Below are 18,273 nucleotides of genomic sequence, written 5' to 3'. Positions count from 1 at the left end.
TAAATACCGGGCACCCACACACCTTCATTTCCATGCCCTCACCCCCCGTCAATCACTTTCAGAAATGTAAATAGTTACACCAAGATATATAGACTTTGGTCAATAAATCTTCCCACCTGGACTGGATTTGAAACACAGGTTTAAAAAACAAAATAAAACAAGAAACAATAGTTCTCTTTCACATTTATTCCTAAGAAACACTTTAAAACTGAATCATCTGGCCCTGAAATGAAAGAGAAAAATGCTTTCAGTAAAAAGAAATATACACACATGTACATCGCAAATATATACACTCACATGTATCATGCATACACACAAAGTTAGACATTAAAACCAACTGCCCAGTTTCTCTCACGCTTGTTCTTATGATTGTAATTGACCACAAAGCTGAGAGCTCACAAGTTTTTGAGAACAGCCTAATCATAATCTGTTATACACAGAAGAGAGATGCAAATGTAACTGAAACCAATAGATCTATCTACTGTTTAGCTCTGGGCAGCAATGCAACAGCACTCAATCCACAGCAGTAGCTCCTACTTTTTTTTGGCGAGGGACCCCTTTGATTCCTGTTCTATTCTCCTGGAACTCCATAGCCATTTGATGTACAACCAGTGTGTCTATGTATGCCTTATGACGCTGAAGCAGGTTGGATGGGGTGACAGTGCTCCACAGTCTGTCACATGAAGGAAAAACTGAAGAGCCTCTCCTGCCATACCAATCATGGGGGATAAAATAACTTGGAAACCAAAGCGTATTCTCTTATTCAACAGACATTATGTAAAAAAAAAACCTAATCCTTTTCACTAAACACCAAAGCTTCATATATCTCTGGTTGAAGAAAAACCTGTAAGAGATGACAGCAAGCCACCAGAGCAATACAACCCACAGGAAAAGCTATGTAGCAGGTGAGTGCGAGACACCAGTCACTCAACATTAAGAAAGAGGTTGCACTGGGCCCATACGTCTTAATCCTGACAGTTTAATCTCCTTCCCTGAGTACAATCACAACTGACACGGTCAACTGACCAATGCGAAAACACTGGTCATAATGACTACAGCTGGACACTGATGTACAGGAAGGTATTTTCAAATATTAAACAAAAGCAGTTTTAGCAATTTTAAATAAACATATATACAAGTGACAAAAATAATTGTATAAATTGATTTTACAGACCATCTCATAGTCTTTTTAGTAAAAAACAAATACTAGCTTATGTTAGAGAGAGATCAATGAAGTAAAGTGGAAGAGATTTGAATACAATTTCTTATCCAACAGTTGAAATTAATGTATCAGGCAACAGTGAGACACCAGTCAACTTAGCGACTGCACTGGGTCAAGTCAATCCTGATTGTTAATGTCCCTCCCTTTGTTTAATCACAACTGACAGTCAATGGCCAGTGTGTATATATATATATATATATATATATATATATATATACACACACACACACACACACACTGAACACAATGACTACAGTCAGACATAGAATGCAGAGGAAGGTATATATAAATTATACACAAACACTAATACAAATCTAAACTGAGAAGACACAGGCTTCCATGCCAATGGACAGAATGGAATTTGTTGAATAAAATTAGAGCAACAATGAAAACGTCATCATCTCTATCTTAGCATGAATAAACTCAATTTACTGAAACTATAGCTAAGTATAATGAGGTTATTCAAACACGAAAGTATAGATGTAAGGCTACAATACCAAACTGCGAGTATTACAACCTGCAGTCCTAAATATGTTAATCACAAGTAAGTTTATCAGCTTCACTGAAGACATTACACCAAGTCCTATAAAGTGCTTCTACTTATAAAAACAGTACACCAATATGACCAAAATGAAAAGCTATGTAGCAGGTGAGTGCGAGACACCAGTCATTCAACATTAAGAAAGAGGTTGCACTGGGTCCATACGTCTTAATCCTGACAGTTTATTTCCTTCCCTAGGTACAATCACAACTGACACGGTCAACTGACCAATGCAAAAGCACTGGTCATAATGACTACAGCTGGACACTGATGTACAGGAAGGTATTAGCACATTAGCTAACTCACCATACATGTAGGACTCAACCTTTTGGCATTTAAGCCAACCCAAACTTTCTACTGTCCTCTCACACCTACCCTACATCATCATCCTAAAGGTAAACATCAAAATCTCAAAGCAATGAGATAATGCATGGCTAATTCAAAACAATACACAAACGTATTTGACAGAATAATCTGAATGCTGAAGGGTTAAATATGAAGTCAACCAAGTTTATTTCATTAACACTACAAACTGAATAACCCTGCATTGGAAAGTGCTACATAAAGGGAACAATGGTTGCCTAATTAAGGAACTCAGCTCATAAACCTTTGGAATTCAAACGACCCTACCAAATTTACAATCATTGTTTTGAATCATGCACCATCTCCTAGCTTCAGTATCTCTATCTTATATTACAGGGCAAGTATAAAAGGCAGGATGTGGTTAGTTTAAATGCCAAAAGGTCAAGCAAAATCATATTTATAAGGCATGTGAAATATATTCTTTTATTCAACAGACAGGATGTAAAAAATCCAATCTATTTCTCTAACCACCAAAACTTCATGTCTCTTGCTGAAGAAAAACATGCAACAGATGACAACAAGCCACCAGTATCTACCAGAGCAATACAACCCAAAGGAAAAGCTATGTAGCAGGTGAGTCCGAGACACCAGTCACTCAACATTAAGAAAGAGGTTGCACTGGGTCCATACGTCTTAATCCTGACAGTTTAATCTCCTTCCCTGGGTACAATCACAACTGACACGGTCAACTGACCAATGCAAAAACACTGGACATAATGACTACAGCTGGACACTGATGTACAGGAAGGTATTTTCAAATATTAAACTTTTATACACTGACACACACACACACAAACCACCACATTGCTTTCTGATCAAACTAATGTAAAAACATTCAAGAACATGATTAATACAGACTGGATTCATGAAATAAACTAGAAGAGATTTGAATACAACACCTCAGCCAACAATGGGAGACCAACCATTGTACCTAATGACAATTTTTGGTCTAGCCTAAACCTCAAATCAAACCTTTCCATATCAACTTCCCCAAATCACCCCTGGTTTCAAGTGATCTAAATTTAAAACCAAAATTAACTCAAAGCTGCCTATTTCAATAGAAATATAACAATGTAAATGCTAATATATCTCCTTTTATACAATTAAAAATCACCATAGTCAATGACCTATATATATAAATATACATACACACACTGGTCACAACTGCAGAAAGACGCATACAATCCACAAGAAAGTATACAAACTATACATAATATTAACAAAGTATAAACCTAGTTTGAGGAGATAATTAGGTTTCCAGACCAAGCCTGGCATAAATATAGCATTTTAAACCTAAAACAAAGAGCTTATTGCTAAATGAAAAGAAACTAGGGCAGCAAGAGATTACTTATGCCTTTCCCTGCCACTAACCAACTCAGAAATTAATGGCTTATAACACAAAACCATATTTTAACAAAGTTATCAACAGAAGTCCTACAACACCAGAGATAACATGTGGCTTCACTAAGTAACTGCTTAACACAACAGTTTATCTATGGTGTAAAAATTCTCCAGTTTCCAAATGTTCCCTCTCCACATAATATATTTTCTGTAATTTAACAAACCAAGCATTGGTTTCACATTCAGACACCAGAAGTAAATGAAAACTCAACCCTGACAATGATAACAATCCCTCTTTCTAAGATGAAGTTTTAGAAAGAAAAGAAATTTAAAGTGTAAAAAATTAGATTACCAAGGGAAAATCCCTCCCAGAATTACCTCAACTAAGAAAGAAAGAAAAAGCAACGAGGAAGATGGAGGGTGTGGGCAGAGAAACCAACCAGTCTAAATGGTGTTTAGCCATGCCCCACCCAGCAAGGGCTCAATTCTCAGCCAACTTCACAGAGGAAATCAAATGATTTTTATCATAGAACAAATTCCTCGCAAAAAACAAACAAGTGCCCTCTTTCCATGCTGAAGGAAACATTCTATTAAAAGAGATGTTGATGTGGGGAGAGGAGAGAGAAAAGGAAGAGTACAGATGAGCCTTTGGGTGACCCTATTATTCTAGTATAAATAGGATACATTTTGAATGTCAGTACATGACATATGAAGCCCAATGGCTTTCTGGCAATATATGCCAAGTAAACCGAGAACATTACAATTTGTGAAGCATGTATTGGGCAATACTGTGGTATGATTTAATCGTGCTACAGTAATTGTAAACAGAAAAGATCAGCAGTTGGATTAGCTTTACTCTTGCTATTTCATGCTTGCATGGGTCAGACGAATGTGCTACTGGGGCACTGTTTTATAACTATATTCCTTTCCTGCTTGCAAGCTGCCACACATTCAAGTAAAGGAACTCATACTTCACATGGCTTTGAAGCAGATGATTTGTTCACAAGAGATATAAACGAATTTAAAAGAAAAAAAAAAAAGACTGCATACACAGAAGCAAAATTGATTTTTTGTCTTCAATACCCTGACCCCAACAGCTACATGGTGTAGATTAGGTGAAATGGAGGTTGAGCAATTAGTCGGTACATCAGGTAACAAGCGATGAGCTGCAGAGCCCATATCAGAGCTTAATGTAATTCTGCAGCTTGCCAAACTGTCCAACCCATGCAAGCATGGACAATGGGTACTGTAAGTGATAATTATTGTATTGTGAACCCCATTTAAAAAAAAAATATACCAAGCTTTAGGGACTGATATGTAATGCAACCACCTGCATTAACAAATGGCTACTCATATTATATACCTACCACAGCAAGTCAACCCAAATGAAAAGACATGTAGCAGATGAGTGAGACACCAGCCATCCAACATTAAGAGGTTGCACTGGGTCCATACATCCAAATCCTAACAGTTTAATCTCCTTCCCTAGGTACAATCACAACTGACCAATGTATACACACTAGCCACTGATGTACAGGAAGGTATATTCCCCAGCCCAACCAGACCGTCTTTAAGCCAAATCAATGTAAAAATATTGACTTCTTACATTAACCAGAGATGTAGATTAGTGAAATAAACTAGAAGTGATTTGAATACAGTTTTTACATTCAACTGCTGAAATAATGTAGCAGGCAACACTGAGAAGCCAGTTAATGTAGCGACTGTACTGGGTCTAGTCAATCCTAAGTGTAAATGTCCCTCCATGATCACAACTGACACAATCAATGGCCAGTATATATACACATACACTGGACACACTAACTACAGCCAGACAAAGAATGTACAGGAAAGTATATAAACTATATGAAAGCAATATTAATAAATCAAATCTTAATGAGGTTTTAAGTTTTCATCTCAATCCTGGCACAAAGGTTGCTAATCAAAAAAAGAGTTCATTGCTAAATGAAATCAGAGCAACATTTCTATGTTAACATCAATAAAAGTTAATTAAATAGGTGTGTATAAATTAAGTGAAGAGCTGCATTTAAGAAATTACACAATGCCCATTGAATGCTCAGGCTTTATATGCTGTCAGACCTCAATGGTAATGGTAGTAAGACAGTAGTTAGTCGACAATGAGAAGACGTTGACCCTTTAGCATTCAGATTACTGTCAAACAAAGCTTATTTATTCAGTTTTAAATGATCTCATAGCTTTGAAATTTCAACAACATAATTACTTTAGAGAATGATATAGTAGTGTAGGTTTGAGAGGTCAGACCTGGCTTGTCTGAACAGAAAACAACAATTGGGTCAGAAATGACCAAGTTAAATGGGAAAGGATTAAGTTTCCATACTAAAACCAAAACGAGTTGTTGCTAAATGAAATCAAAACAAAGAAAATTTCCTGAAACTATGACTCTACATATAAATATATTTAAGAGAAGAATTTCTTTGATGAGATTACACCATATTTCGTGTTCTCACATCAATATGAACAAGCTAGAAGGTGTTTCAGGTGAGTGCGAGACACCAGTCATTCAACATTAAGAAAGAGGTTGCACTGGGTCCATACGTCTTAATCCTGAGTTTATTTCCTTCCCTGGGTACAATCACAACTGACACGGTCAACTGACCAATGCATACACACTGGTCATAATGACTACAGCTGGACACTGATGTACAGGAAGGTATTATTGCTATTACTGCATGATACAAAATATAAACAAGAAATGCAATCAGTTACCTGAACAGAAACTAACCACACACAAGTGACATAAAACACATTCTACCAATTGACTAACACCTTTCCTTATGGTACATTCAAAACAATAAACTTTATTACTGAGAGAAACGACAACACAACAGCTACCTCAACATTACCATCTGCAGTGTCGCCAATAAGGACCTACTTCCATTGCCAACACTGACCGATAATAACGAGTAAGGGTTGCTTACGATAAGGAACAATATGAAAAGGGGTTTTGCTTATATGAAAACCATGGTACTATTATTGTATATAAGCTGATCAATGCTACCTCAGGACAGCAAGTGACTTTTTGATTAGCAAAGTACAACACTGATGATGACCACCACCATTGAAGACCAGACTGTACAACTAACGAAACCACAATCATATCTACCACTACGTATTTCTTAGTAAGATGAAGGATATAGGGGTTAAAATAATTTTGCAATGCTACTGATAAGACTATGGAAATCCCTCTACCCATCCTGCCTTACCTGAACAAACACAGATGCAGGAGAATAACAGCAGTTTAACAAGATCACACAATGGACACCAGGGCCAGACATTCTCTGACCTAAGCTGGTCAGTTCTTAACTGGAACCGCATTACTGGTTCCATCATGATACTGCTCAAGGAATTGCAGTCACTACCCAAATGTTACATTTATTTTATAAAGATACTGAACACCAATCATCAAATAGAACAATCGAATTGTAGCAGGTGAATGCGAGACACCAGTCATTCAACATTAAGAAAGAGGTTGCACTGGGTCCATTCGTCTTAATCCTGACAGTTTAATCTCCTTCCCTGGGTACAATCACAACTGACACGGTCAACTGACCAATGCAAAAACACTGGTCATAATGACTACAGCTGGACACTGATGTACAGGAAGATGTTAGTGCAAAAACAAAATGACTGTTCAAATGCACAAAAAGTAGGAAGAATAAAAACAGGACTTGCCTTCTTTTTCTTGTCACCTCCAAGCTCAAAGTGCTTACACCGTTTAATTGGCAGTTGTTTTCTATATTTGCATTCTGTACACTCCATTCGAAGGACAATTTTCTTGGTGGTTTTAGCCTAGAGAAATACGAAAAGCAAATTTTCACACCCTGAACTCATAACACTGGTAAGGCAGCCAACATAATACTCGAGCCATTCAGAAAGAGAGAACATTAAAAAAGACAGGCGAATATACGTACCTTTTTGTGAAAGATAGGTTTGGTCTGACCACCATAACCTCTTTGTTTCCTGTCGTAACGTCTCTTACCTACAAATAAATAAAACATTTTTAATTCCAATATATAAGACAAAACACAATTACAACCTAGGATCCGATTCTCAGTTAACTGATTAATTCTAAAGAGTCCTTCCCTACAAGGATACAGCAGTTGTCTCCCTATTGCCAGAATTTCTCACCCAAATGAGAGAAACCACAGGAGTTCCCCGTAATGGATCCACCTCCCTAAATGAAGGAATGACTCGCTTCTTAATACTAAAACAGTTAACGAATGAAATGGAATCACAGACATGCAACAATTACGCTTTACAAACTCGACATTAAGGTTTTCTAACTCTTACAAATATCAAAATAATTTTGACAAAAGAAGGGACGTAACTACGTTAATTACAAATTATTGGATATACAAAAGGGGCAAGGCTTAGAAAGATCAGAGAAAAGGTGAGACATTCAGGTCTTGCTTCTAAGATTATTTACTAGAAAAAAAAAAAAAAAAAAAAAAAAAAATATATATATATCAACGAGCTTTGGAAGGATAGCCTATTTCAAGACAGTGAATTCATAAGACTCGTTGGCGACAAACAAGTGCTAGGTTCAAAGCAACATGTAGGTTGTCGAATGAAACCCCTTCCTCCTGCTTCGATTTAACTACGTATTATCCCTTAAAAAATTCTTAAATACAGACTCCCTAATATTTACAATGAAGGTTACCAACATAGCCTCTACTGAGTAGATGATCACTGCTCTTATTAAGGACCCTTAACAGAATTCATATCATCAATATAAAAAAAAAAAAGAGAACTTTCCTACTTCGACCATTTTACTTAGCATTCCTCATGATTTCTGTATTTTATTTGTAAATTTAACCACGTGGATGCATATAAGCACATACTGCAGCAGTTGGCTAATCATTTCAGCTGAGATAAACACGATCGTCAGTCGAAGTAAATCGATTATATAGACTATGAACATTAAATACAGTGGTGTTTTAGAATAACTCTCCCTTGAAGTTACATAAAGGTTAGCCCTTTCCCTTTTTGAAAAAGTACTCATGTATTTCATACAGCAAAGAATTGTGATTTTGAAAAAAACTTTCAAAATCACCCTCAAAAGCATTTTATGCCACTCCCTTCACCCACTTCAGTATCAGAAACACAGGCAACAAGCAATAGATACATCGAAACTGTCCAAAATACGGAGAGTTGCTAAAGGATCTCAGGAAGTTTCTCATACCATGTGAATGGCAGCAAGTTAATCTGGCATCAAAACTGTCGTTCAAGCCAAACCAACAGCAAACTTTACACTTGCACCACAACTCGTGCGAATATCTACCGCAAGTCCAGTTCTTGTGTCGCAGTGTGCCTTAATGCCAACCCTAACCCTTGAGCAGCACCAACTCAATGCAAGCTCCTTGGAGGGCCTATGCCAGACAGGTCAAAGCCTGACTAATACGGTCATCCCCTTCCCAGAAGTAAAAACCGGTTTGCATAGGGCCAACAACCCCACAAAGAGAATAGTAAAGTTACAGGAACATCAGTGACAATCCAAAACCAAGGGCTGGGAGAGGAAGACCTTCAGGGACAGCTCAGAGCTGAGAACAGTGGAGAAAAGTCGCCGATGGCCCACAGTCCATAGGGAATGAAAGGCTTAATACCTACCATGGCCATGTACTTATGATTATGACACTACGTCACTTCTTCGTGGATCATTAGATGCATTGTGCAGAGATAACAGTAAAAATACAAATACAACTTTAGGGTCTTACCTTGGGCACATAGTGAGGCTTTACCAGCCTTGTACTGTGACACCTTGTGAAGAGTATGTTTCCTGCATTTTCTACCTTTGCAGTAGGTCCGCCGGGTTTTGGGGACGTTCACCTGCGAGACAAAATATAAATATAAAATTTAGGGAACAAATCTTAACAGAAACTAGATAAGCTGAGTTTGCTGATGTGATAGTGATGGATACATAACGAAAATTAAGGCCTTAAGCTTCCCTGGTTTACCAAAATTCGTTCAACCTCGATCAGCCAATAGTCTTTAAAACAAGGGACAGTTGACTGCTAAAAATAACAGCCAGATATCCCTGCAATGATGTCATTCCTGATATACATAAAACATGGTCGTGGGTGGAATACCTTTAACCCAGAGTCGTAGGTCTCCTCTGCTCAATAAGGACAAACCCGAGCCTAAACATCAACACTTGAATTCGAGTACATTATACCTCATTTGTTCCTCTTTCAATAAATTTTCACTTTTTTAAAAACTGCCGACTAAACAAACCATTGCTCGTTCAAATTTTAGATGAGTTATCCCGAAACTGCAGGAGACCTCTTGAATGTTGATTTTCAGGTAATACTTAAATGCAGGTGTTACGTACAAAAGCATTCTAAATGTACGCTGTGCAGACGTGTAACGACACCGTAAACCCTAAAAACTAACCCTACCCTACACATCGTTACGTAGAAGCTTCGGGACCTCCGTGTTCAAGTAGTGGGGCTCCTCAATGGTCCTTAACAGCATTTCCATCCACTAACTTATTACTTTCAAAGTTTATGCTAGATCAATCAAATGTATATGTGTGTGTATATTGAAGGACGGTTGTTATAATTGAGAAATGGAATCAATAGATGAAGTGGAGGGTCTTCACCAGAAACCAGATCTCCTGAAACATTACAAACTTTTAAATTTAAAAAAGTATATACCTACCTATACATATATATAATACTACCTATATATGTTTATATGCATACAAAAGCTTGTTTAATGCTGATAAACTGTATAAATTCATGGTATTTAGTATTGATAAATCCAACATATTCAGTAATTTTTATGTAGAAGGCTGACACCATGTGATTATAGACATTAAAATATCATCACTAAAAGCTTATTATAAATAATAATAATACACAATAGATAAAACTGGCAAAACTAACGTAACATTAAAAGTATATTCTCTAAATTATTTGAAAGATGAGGGGAAAATTTAGAAGAAAAACATATTTAAGCTCTGAACTTGCAACAACTGTACAAGTTTTTAGACTCCGACATGGAGAAAAATTTTGCTTATAAAACCTTTTAGGCTCAGTTTTAAAATACGTAAGTTTCATAAAATGGAATAAAACAGACCTATATGTGTTAATAAAAAGGTTTATGGTGAATATATATTGTAAATGATGCAAGATGGTAAGGGATTAATCTGGAAAAATTAGAAACGTGTACTCACCATTCTCAATGCTTAGCGGAAGAGGACCACAGAGGTAGATCCGCAGTTAATGTGTACGTCCTATGAAGGCAACAAACTTCGGCATTAAATTATCAAATTTACTTGTGAAATAGGTTTGAAATATTATTAAAATTTAAATTGAATTTTTTTCAATTAAGAAAAATATATTGAATACTTGCTTTATTTTAATATTTTAGCAGAGAATATAATCTAAATTTGTCCTGAAGGTGAAGGTTAGAGAAGAAGTGTGAGTACGAACGGAAAAGATGGGAGAGAGAGAGGAAGGGAGGAAAGAAGAAAGTGAGGGAGAGATAAGGAGGGAGAATGAAATAGAGAGAGAGTGGGCAGACAAAGAGGAAGAGAGATGCACAACAGCGGAGGAGGAGGCAGTAAAGGAAGTAGAGGAAGTGACAGAGTAAAAAACTCGAGGGAGAGGGAGAGAGAAAAAAGTAGACTGACATTGAGTGAGAGAGAGTGAGAGAGAGAGAGTGTGAGGGAGAAAGAGAAGTTAGGATTTCTGACAACTTTGGGACAGTTTCTGTGTAAAATACCGGTCAAACTATGAGTAGCGAGGATCACTCTAATCTTACCGAAGCTAACAATGGCAAAACAAAGGTAGGTGCCTGGCTATATTTGGCATATTTTTCACCATTTCACATTTTCAGATTTTTCTGTAGCTTTCAAAGAGAAGCTTTATGAAAGAAAAAAAAAAAGCGGAGCAAAGCTCGTTCTCTCTCTGGACCCTGTCTTCTCTCTGTCTCTCTTTGGAACCCTTCCTTTATTTGTCTCTCTCCAGACTCTCTCTTTCTCTCTATACCCTGTCTTCTCTGTTTCTCTTTTTCTGGACTCCTCTCTGTCTCTCTAGCACTCTTTCTTTCTATCTTTCTCTCGCTGGAGCCCTTCCTTGTCTCTCTTTCCCTCTGTCTTTCTCTGTCTCTCTTCTCTAAAATCCATTCTCTAAAACCATTTCTCTTTCTATCGCTCTTCTCTGTATCTTCTCTCTTCGCTCTCTCTTAATTTCTTCCCCGCTCTTTCATTCCAATCTCTTCATTAATCTACAATTTATTTACAACTCACCATTATTTATTCTCAAGCTTCTAATTTTCTCTAAGATCGAATAAAACCCCAACTTTTGGCTGAACACAATTCCAACCGCTTTTTTAAAAAAATCTCTTTTGTTTTTCTGGAGGATCCCTTTACTTTAAACAAACAATAAAAATAAACGGTTTGGATTTGGATTTAAGAAATAAATCGGGGGAAAAAAAAGGCGGGTTAAAGAAATTAAATTAAGTCTGAAATATACGTGTAGATAAAAAGCAAACAAAAAGTTCTCACGTTGAATATATATATATATATATATATATATATATATATATAACATTAGCAAAGGAAAAAAAATTCCTCTTCAAACCTGAGTAGCAACAAACAACGACGACCGCAAGCAATACAGTAATTAATCTGTCTTAATAGATTTTAATCCATTGTTTACAAGTGAGTAACTATTAAGTCTCTCTTCTGATCCATCCATTCAATAATAACGTTTTGAAGAAGAAACAAAGGCGGATGGACCCGTCGTCACCAACCAACTTGGCTGCCTTCCTTTTTTCTCTTTGTTTCCATACATTTCGCTTCTCTTTTTTTTTTCGCCTTCAACAATTAACGAAAGCACCATGTCTATCTATCTATTTAATATACTACATCTCCTCATTATCTCACTAATTCTTCTTCTCACCTCCCCCTTTGTTTATTTCATTTTTATTTTTCTACTACTATATTAGTGGAGCACTTCTTAAAAACACTTAACTCTCTCTGTTCTACTTCCTAAATCCGGCATTCTCTTTTCACTTTTCTATTTTTATCTATTCCTTCATTCTTCTACTTTATCTACCTATCTGTTTTTTTATTTTACCTCTCTGTCTCTCTCGATTCATCTCTTTCACGCTTCGCGCTCTATCAATGTGTGTATGTGCGTACCTGCATGCTGTAATAGTGTTTATAGCCTCAGGTCAAACTCAGAGCGAGCGAGCAAACCTATGATCAAAGGCATTCCAGCCTTGACCATCTTTCCCCCAAGACTATTGTATACACAGAACATTATTATCCAACGCGCCCTTCTGTTTTGATCTTGTTTGTTTGTTTAAGCAGTAAGAGTTAGATTCGTGGGCGGGTGGACATAGCTGCTATTTCTAGCAGACCGAGCTTCTCTACACAGCGGCTCGCTAGTTGGATATTGTTGTTTGTGGAAGAGCGAATCTGGGCGCCAAAAGCAGCAATACTTGATGCTTATATGTCTCCTACCACCACACCACATATAATATAATGACAATGCAGTGAAATCAAACGATCTTTCTCCATATAGCACTCACTCGTCTCCCCACCTTTTCCTTCTCTCTGCCTGGTTTTTTTTCTTCTGCTTCTCTCTCTCTCTCTCTCTATTCCTCCTCCACACTGTTTTAATTCCAGCACCGACTAGCCATGTCAGTCGGCTTTGTTAGAATAGAGATTACCCACTCCTATAACTAACTGATATAGAAGGGAAGCTTTCCACATAGAGACAGACACACACGCATTATATATATATATACACACACATATATATTCATTACGTGTATGCATGTGCGTATACAATATGCAATATAAGTCATATTTCTGAGACGTGTCTTCGTAAAATCTAGACACAATATCGCTTCTCCTTTCGCCAAACGAGTGAAGCCTTTGTTTCTTGTGTGTAATATTTTCGTTGCTGTTACCATTCTGCTTGCTGGCTTACTTTTCCTATAAGCCGTATAATTTTTATTTGAAAATAGCGCCTGTATAAGTTTCTGAAGTTTGCATTTATATCTGGCTTTCTTCTCTTTTTTTTTTCTTCTTCTTTTCCCCACCATCATATTGCGCACCGCCTTTTAAATAAGACCACAGTACGAGACGAGGAAACTTCCACGTGGTCGGTCGATTTCGTTAAAAATAGCAGCCAGGTAGCCCTTCAACTCACGCTTATCGCCTTCGAAAATAGGGAGGGCACATTGGATAATGTAGTCCTAGAAATTAGCTATTATATATGAATAAAATGTGTTGGTCAATAATCTGCTGGATCATATATATATGTATATATATAGTTGCTAAACAATAGCAAGTATATATGCTACCAAATGGAGCCGCTTATACAAACCATTCAAGCTATCAGAAACAATAGACAAATCGCCCTCAAATCACCCCCTACTGTTTTTCAAGAACGAAGGACACGTTAGATAATTCAGACTAAAATCCGAGGAAACTGGTTCTGGATATACTATGTTTGAATAAAAGACGGGATTGTCACGGCTAGAAGACTCTTAGTCATAAGGTTCACCCAAGGATGTCAACTGGATAAGACAACAAACACGTTATATTCTTCGAAATTTACCCATTCTTCAAATATTCTATAAGCAGTCGATTTGTACAGCGTGACTGCTTGTGTGTGTGTATGTATGTATAGATGTACACAAGCGTATTTTGTTCATCTGTGTGACGCGAACCAACAAAGAAGTCTGTGTGCCCGTTCGGCCCTGTTAGGAGCAGCAGTTAAATTTCCCTTCATCACGGTTATACCGTTTTAAAACCAGAAGGGATAACGTTTTGATAATGTGGTTCTTGATGAACTATCCTTCAAAATATGTTAGGATGGTCATTGCTCGTATACTTTTTAAGTCCGCTCGACTAGTACTGACCTGGAGGGTTGGCTGTACAACAAGTTTTAAATATATAACTTGTTTCCTTCAGCCTTACGCGCACTTACGCAGCACATCTTAGAAATAATTCAGTATTTGTTTTTTTTTATCGATTCTTCTGTTTATTTCAGACTCTTATTTCTGAATATTTCCTTCTCCTTACTCGAAAATATATTTACTTTTTGCCCATTTTCTAAAACGACCGCCTCATAACGAGGGAATCCTTAATTAGGGTTTAGGAATCTTTCAGTGTTAGAAACGATTGCAACTTTGCATGTGTGGGGCGCGCATTTGTGTTGGGGGAAAATAACGACGCTTTAATTTTACAAATTTATAGGTGTGCAAATTGAATTAAATTAGTGTTTCCGATTTAGGGTTTAAACAAATATGGTTTTTGATATTGGGGTTTTTGAAACTCCGCCAATGAGGAGGTTTTTATGCAAACGCGGAGAGGGTTCTTCCATTTCGGCTTCTACATGGTTTGTTAACCTAGAACTAGTCTCCCTTAAATCATTTTCTTTTTTGAAAAAGCAATTGAATTGTTATTTAATAGCACTAATGCCCAGAAAGAAAATAATACAGGGCAGTCAAGGCTGGATTGCCTTTGGTTATAGGTTTGCTTAATCAGTGATGGCCAAATTGTACATTAAAGTTCAGTATATTTAGGGTCCTACATATGAATGGAATTATACAAAGGGACTAAAATTAGTAGAGTTGCTGATATTATTCACACTTTTTTTGTGTGAATCATTATCAACGATTAGAAATTGATCTGGCTTTAATATATTCGCTTAAATCCCTCCCTTCTTCGTATAATAATGTGACCCGGTGTCTAATGTTCCTTACAGTGTCGGGTAAAATACCTCTTTTGCGGTATTTGGTTACAGCTCTTTATATTCAGAGTTCAAATCGCATCGGTGTCGGTTTTGGTTTTCATCCCATGGGGGATGTATATCGAATACGGATAAAGTTGCTAATCAAATTACTGAAGGTATTGATTTCAAACCGGCACTATTCTCCCTCCAAAATATGTGTGGTCTTATCTGCACAATTTACTTTGAAAGAGAGCACTATTTTCATTATTATAAGGCGGCGAGCTAGCAGAATCGTTGTAGCGCGCCGGGCAGTCCCGTCTTTAGCCCGGAGTCAACTCTGCCTTTCATCCCTTCTGGTTCGATAAAATAAGTACCGGTTGAGCACTGGGGTCGATGTAAACTATTTAACCCCACTCCACCCCGAAATTGCTGGCCTTGTTCCAAAATTTGAGACCATTTTTATAAGGCCAGCTAACGGAATTGTTAGAGCGTCGGAAAAATACCTTTTGGTATTTCTTTCGGCTCTTGAGTTAAAATCCCTGCGAGACCAACTTTGTCTTTTATCCTTCTGGGGTCGATATAATAAAGTACCTGTCTAGTACTGGGGTCGATTAACCACTTCCCATCAAAATAGCTGGTCTTTTGCCTAAGTCAGTAGCCATTAAATAAAGGGCGATGGATATTCAAAATCGTTAGAGCATTGGAGTGGGGGATGCTTTGCGGCATTTGTCTTCTTTTACTATTTGAACTCAAATCCTGCCGAGCCCAACTTTGCCTTTCATTCCTCTGGGGGTCGATAAAATAAAGTGTTAATCTACTTCTGGGTCAATTGTATCGATTAAGCCCTTTCTCTCGAAATCGTGCCTTAATCGGGAATCGTTATTTATGCAGGCTTATAACATTCTGAGTTCAGATTCCGCCGAAGTCAATTTTGGCTTCAATCAAGTACAGTCAGTTTTGATTTTTGTCATTTCAGGGGCACATAAAAGTACCACTTATGTACAGGGCTCGATATCGACTGACCCTCTCCCCACAAAATTACTGGCCTCGTTTCCTAAAAAAAAAAAAATTACTCTCTTAATTATCATTAAGGTGGCAAACTGGTAGAGTCGATGGCACATCGGACAAAATGCTTAGCGGCATTTCTTCTAGGTCTTTTGCGTTCTAAGTTCAAATTCCAACGACGTCAGTTTTGCTTTTCATCCTTTCGAGGTCGATGAAATAAGCACCAGTCGAGCACTGGAGTCGATGTAATTGACTAATCCCTCTCCTCGAATTTCAATCCTTATGCCTGCCTATAATAGAAAGAATTATTTATTTATTTATATGACTCAAAAGAACTCGATATGATGAGTCAAAAAGAAACCATTTATGATTTATTGATGTTGGGAAAACGTGAAGTTTATTCAACAGACTCATGAACGAATTATGCCACTTCACATTTCCAACTAAACATGTCTTCGTCTTCTAAGCTACGCCGTCATCACTCCACCTGCAATCTCGCTAAAAATAGCAGTCAAATCTTTCTCAAATCACACCCTCCTGTCTTAATAATAATGTTATACCAAAGGCAAAACATTGCCAATAATAATAATAATAATAGTAATAAAGAAGGAGGCATTGGATAAAGCAGACCTAGGTACACAATGTCGATCTATTTCTGCATAACAAAAATTAAAGAGAATTTTTCATTTCGAACCATTTAACCTCAATCTTCCTTCCGTGTGTGTTTGTTGCACCGAATGAAACGATGGCAGACAAACAGGCAGGCAGACAGACAGCGCCTACACACACACACAGACACACTATCTCTCTCTCTCTCTTTCACTTCCTGGCACACACAGACATATACATATGTATATAGTAGATACATACACATATATATAGTTACATATTTATATATATATAGAGAGAATGAGAGAGATTCGCAGACACAGTTTACGTGCATGCAATACACAGTGATGGCTCCTCTCTATCACCTTCTCTCTCTCTCTCTTCTTCACTTGTGTAGGAGCTGTGAAATTCTTACATTTTACACACACACACATCAAAGCCAAAGTATCTCATTTTTAGAAATCTCCGATTTTGGCGGGTGTCGATCGTCTTTTTCTTTTCCTTTCCTTTCCTTTTTTTTTTTTTCGGTTTATATCACTGCCTGCCTCTTGCCTGCTTGCTTATCCTCCCGCTGCTGCTGATCAGCGCACTCATCGTGGTGGTGGTGGTGGCGATGGTAATAATAAATTATGAGTTGATCTGTTTCTAACAAATCGATCGAGCTGCTGTCGTCGTGGTCGTCGTCAGAACCTACCTATGAACTTCTCTCATCTAAAAGTGGGTCAGCACAAAAGCAAAGAAGTGGCACCTTTGTCTCGCGCTCTCTCTCTCTTAATCGCAAACACACACTTTAAAACAACCAAGCACTGGCCTAGCTTCTCTCTCTTTTTATTTCCATTATTTTTAGCGAACAGAGTCGGATGATTTCAATAAAAAGCACGCTTGCATTACCATACGCGTATCCTCACACACACAAATGTAATTATACACACACACCTCTATCTATCTATCTATCTATCTATCTATCTATCTATCTATCTATCTATCTATCTATCTATCTATCTATCTATCTATCTATCTATCTATATCTGTCTATCTATCTATCTATCTATCTACCTACCTACCTAAATATACACACACATACTTATACCACATTATATACTTCTAAATTTTATTATTTCACTTACGCTGAGCGACACGCACACACGCAGAGAACTATTTCATTGAGCTCTTTGCTAAACTACTATGCGAAGAAATATTTTATATCTACGCAATATTAATTCTTGCACGCACACACACACACACACACACACACACGTTTTATTTCTGTGACTTGTATCATACACAATTAAGATTTGAAATATATATAGATTATGGAAGGATATCCAAGTTGTCATCATACATATTCATATTTTCACCGAGGTCGACTTTGCCTTTCATCCTTTCGGGGTCGATAAATTAAGTACCAGTTACGCACTGGGGTCGATGTAATCGACTTAATCCATTTGTCTGTCCTT

General features: G+C 37.3%; 1 protein-coding gene across 1 annotated transcript; it reads right to left on the bottom strand.

The window, feature by feature from the left end:
• Positions 1 to 171: 171 nt before the first annotated feature.
• Positions 172 to 10,730, bottom strand: LOC115222854 (60S ribosomal protein L44). The gene is made up of 5 exons (XM_029793201.2): positions 10,681 to 10,730; positions 9,221 to 9,332; positions 7,418 to 7,485; positions 7,179 to 7,295; positions 172 to 223 (listed from the first exon to the last, which is right to left on the bottom strand). Exons 1-5 carry the CDS (start codon positions 10,681 to 10,683, stop codon positions 203 to 205), a joined length of 321 nt encoding a protein of 106 aa, XP_029649061.1. The 5' UTR covers positions 10,684 to 10,730; the 3' UTR covers positions 172 to 202.
• Positions 10,731 to 18,273: the final 7,543 nt, after the last annotated feature.

Source organism: Octopus sinensis, linkage group LG21, assembly GCF_006345805.1.
Source record: "Octopus sinensis linkage group LG21, ASM634580v1, whole genome shotgun sequence".
NCBI classification, from domain to species: domain Eukaryota; kingdom Metazoa; phylum Mollusca; class Cephalopoda; order Octopoda; family Octopodidae; genus Octopus; species Octopus sinensis.
The sequence above is the reverse complement of the archived record's forward strand: the minus strand, read 5'-3'. Positions and strand labels throughout refer to the sequence as shown.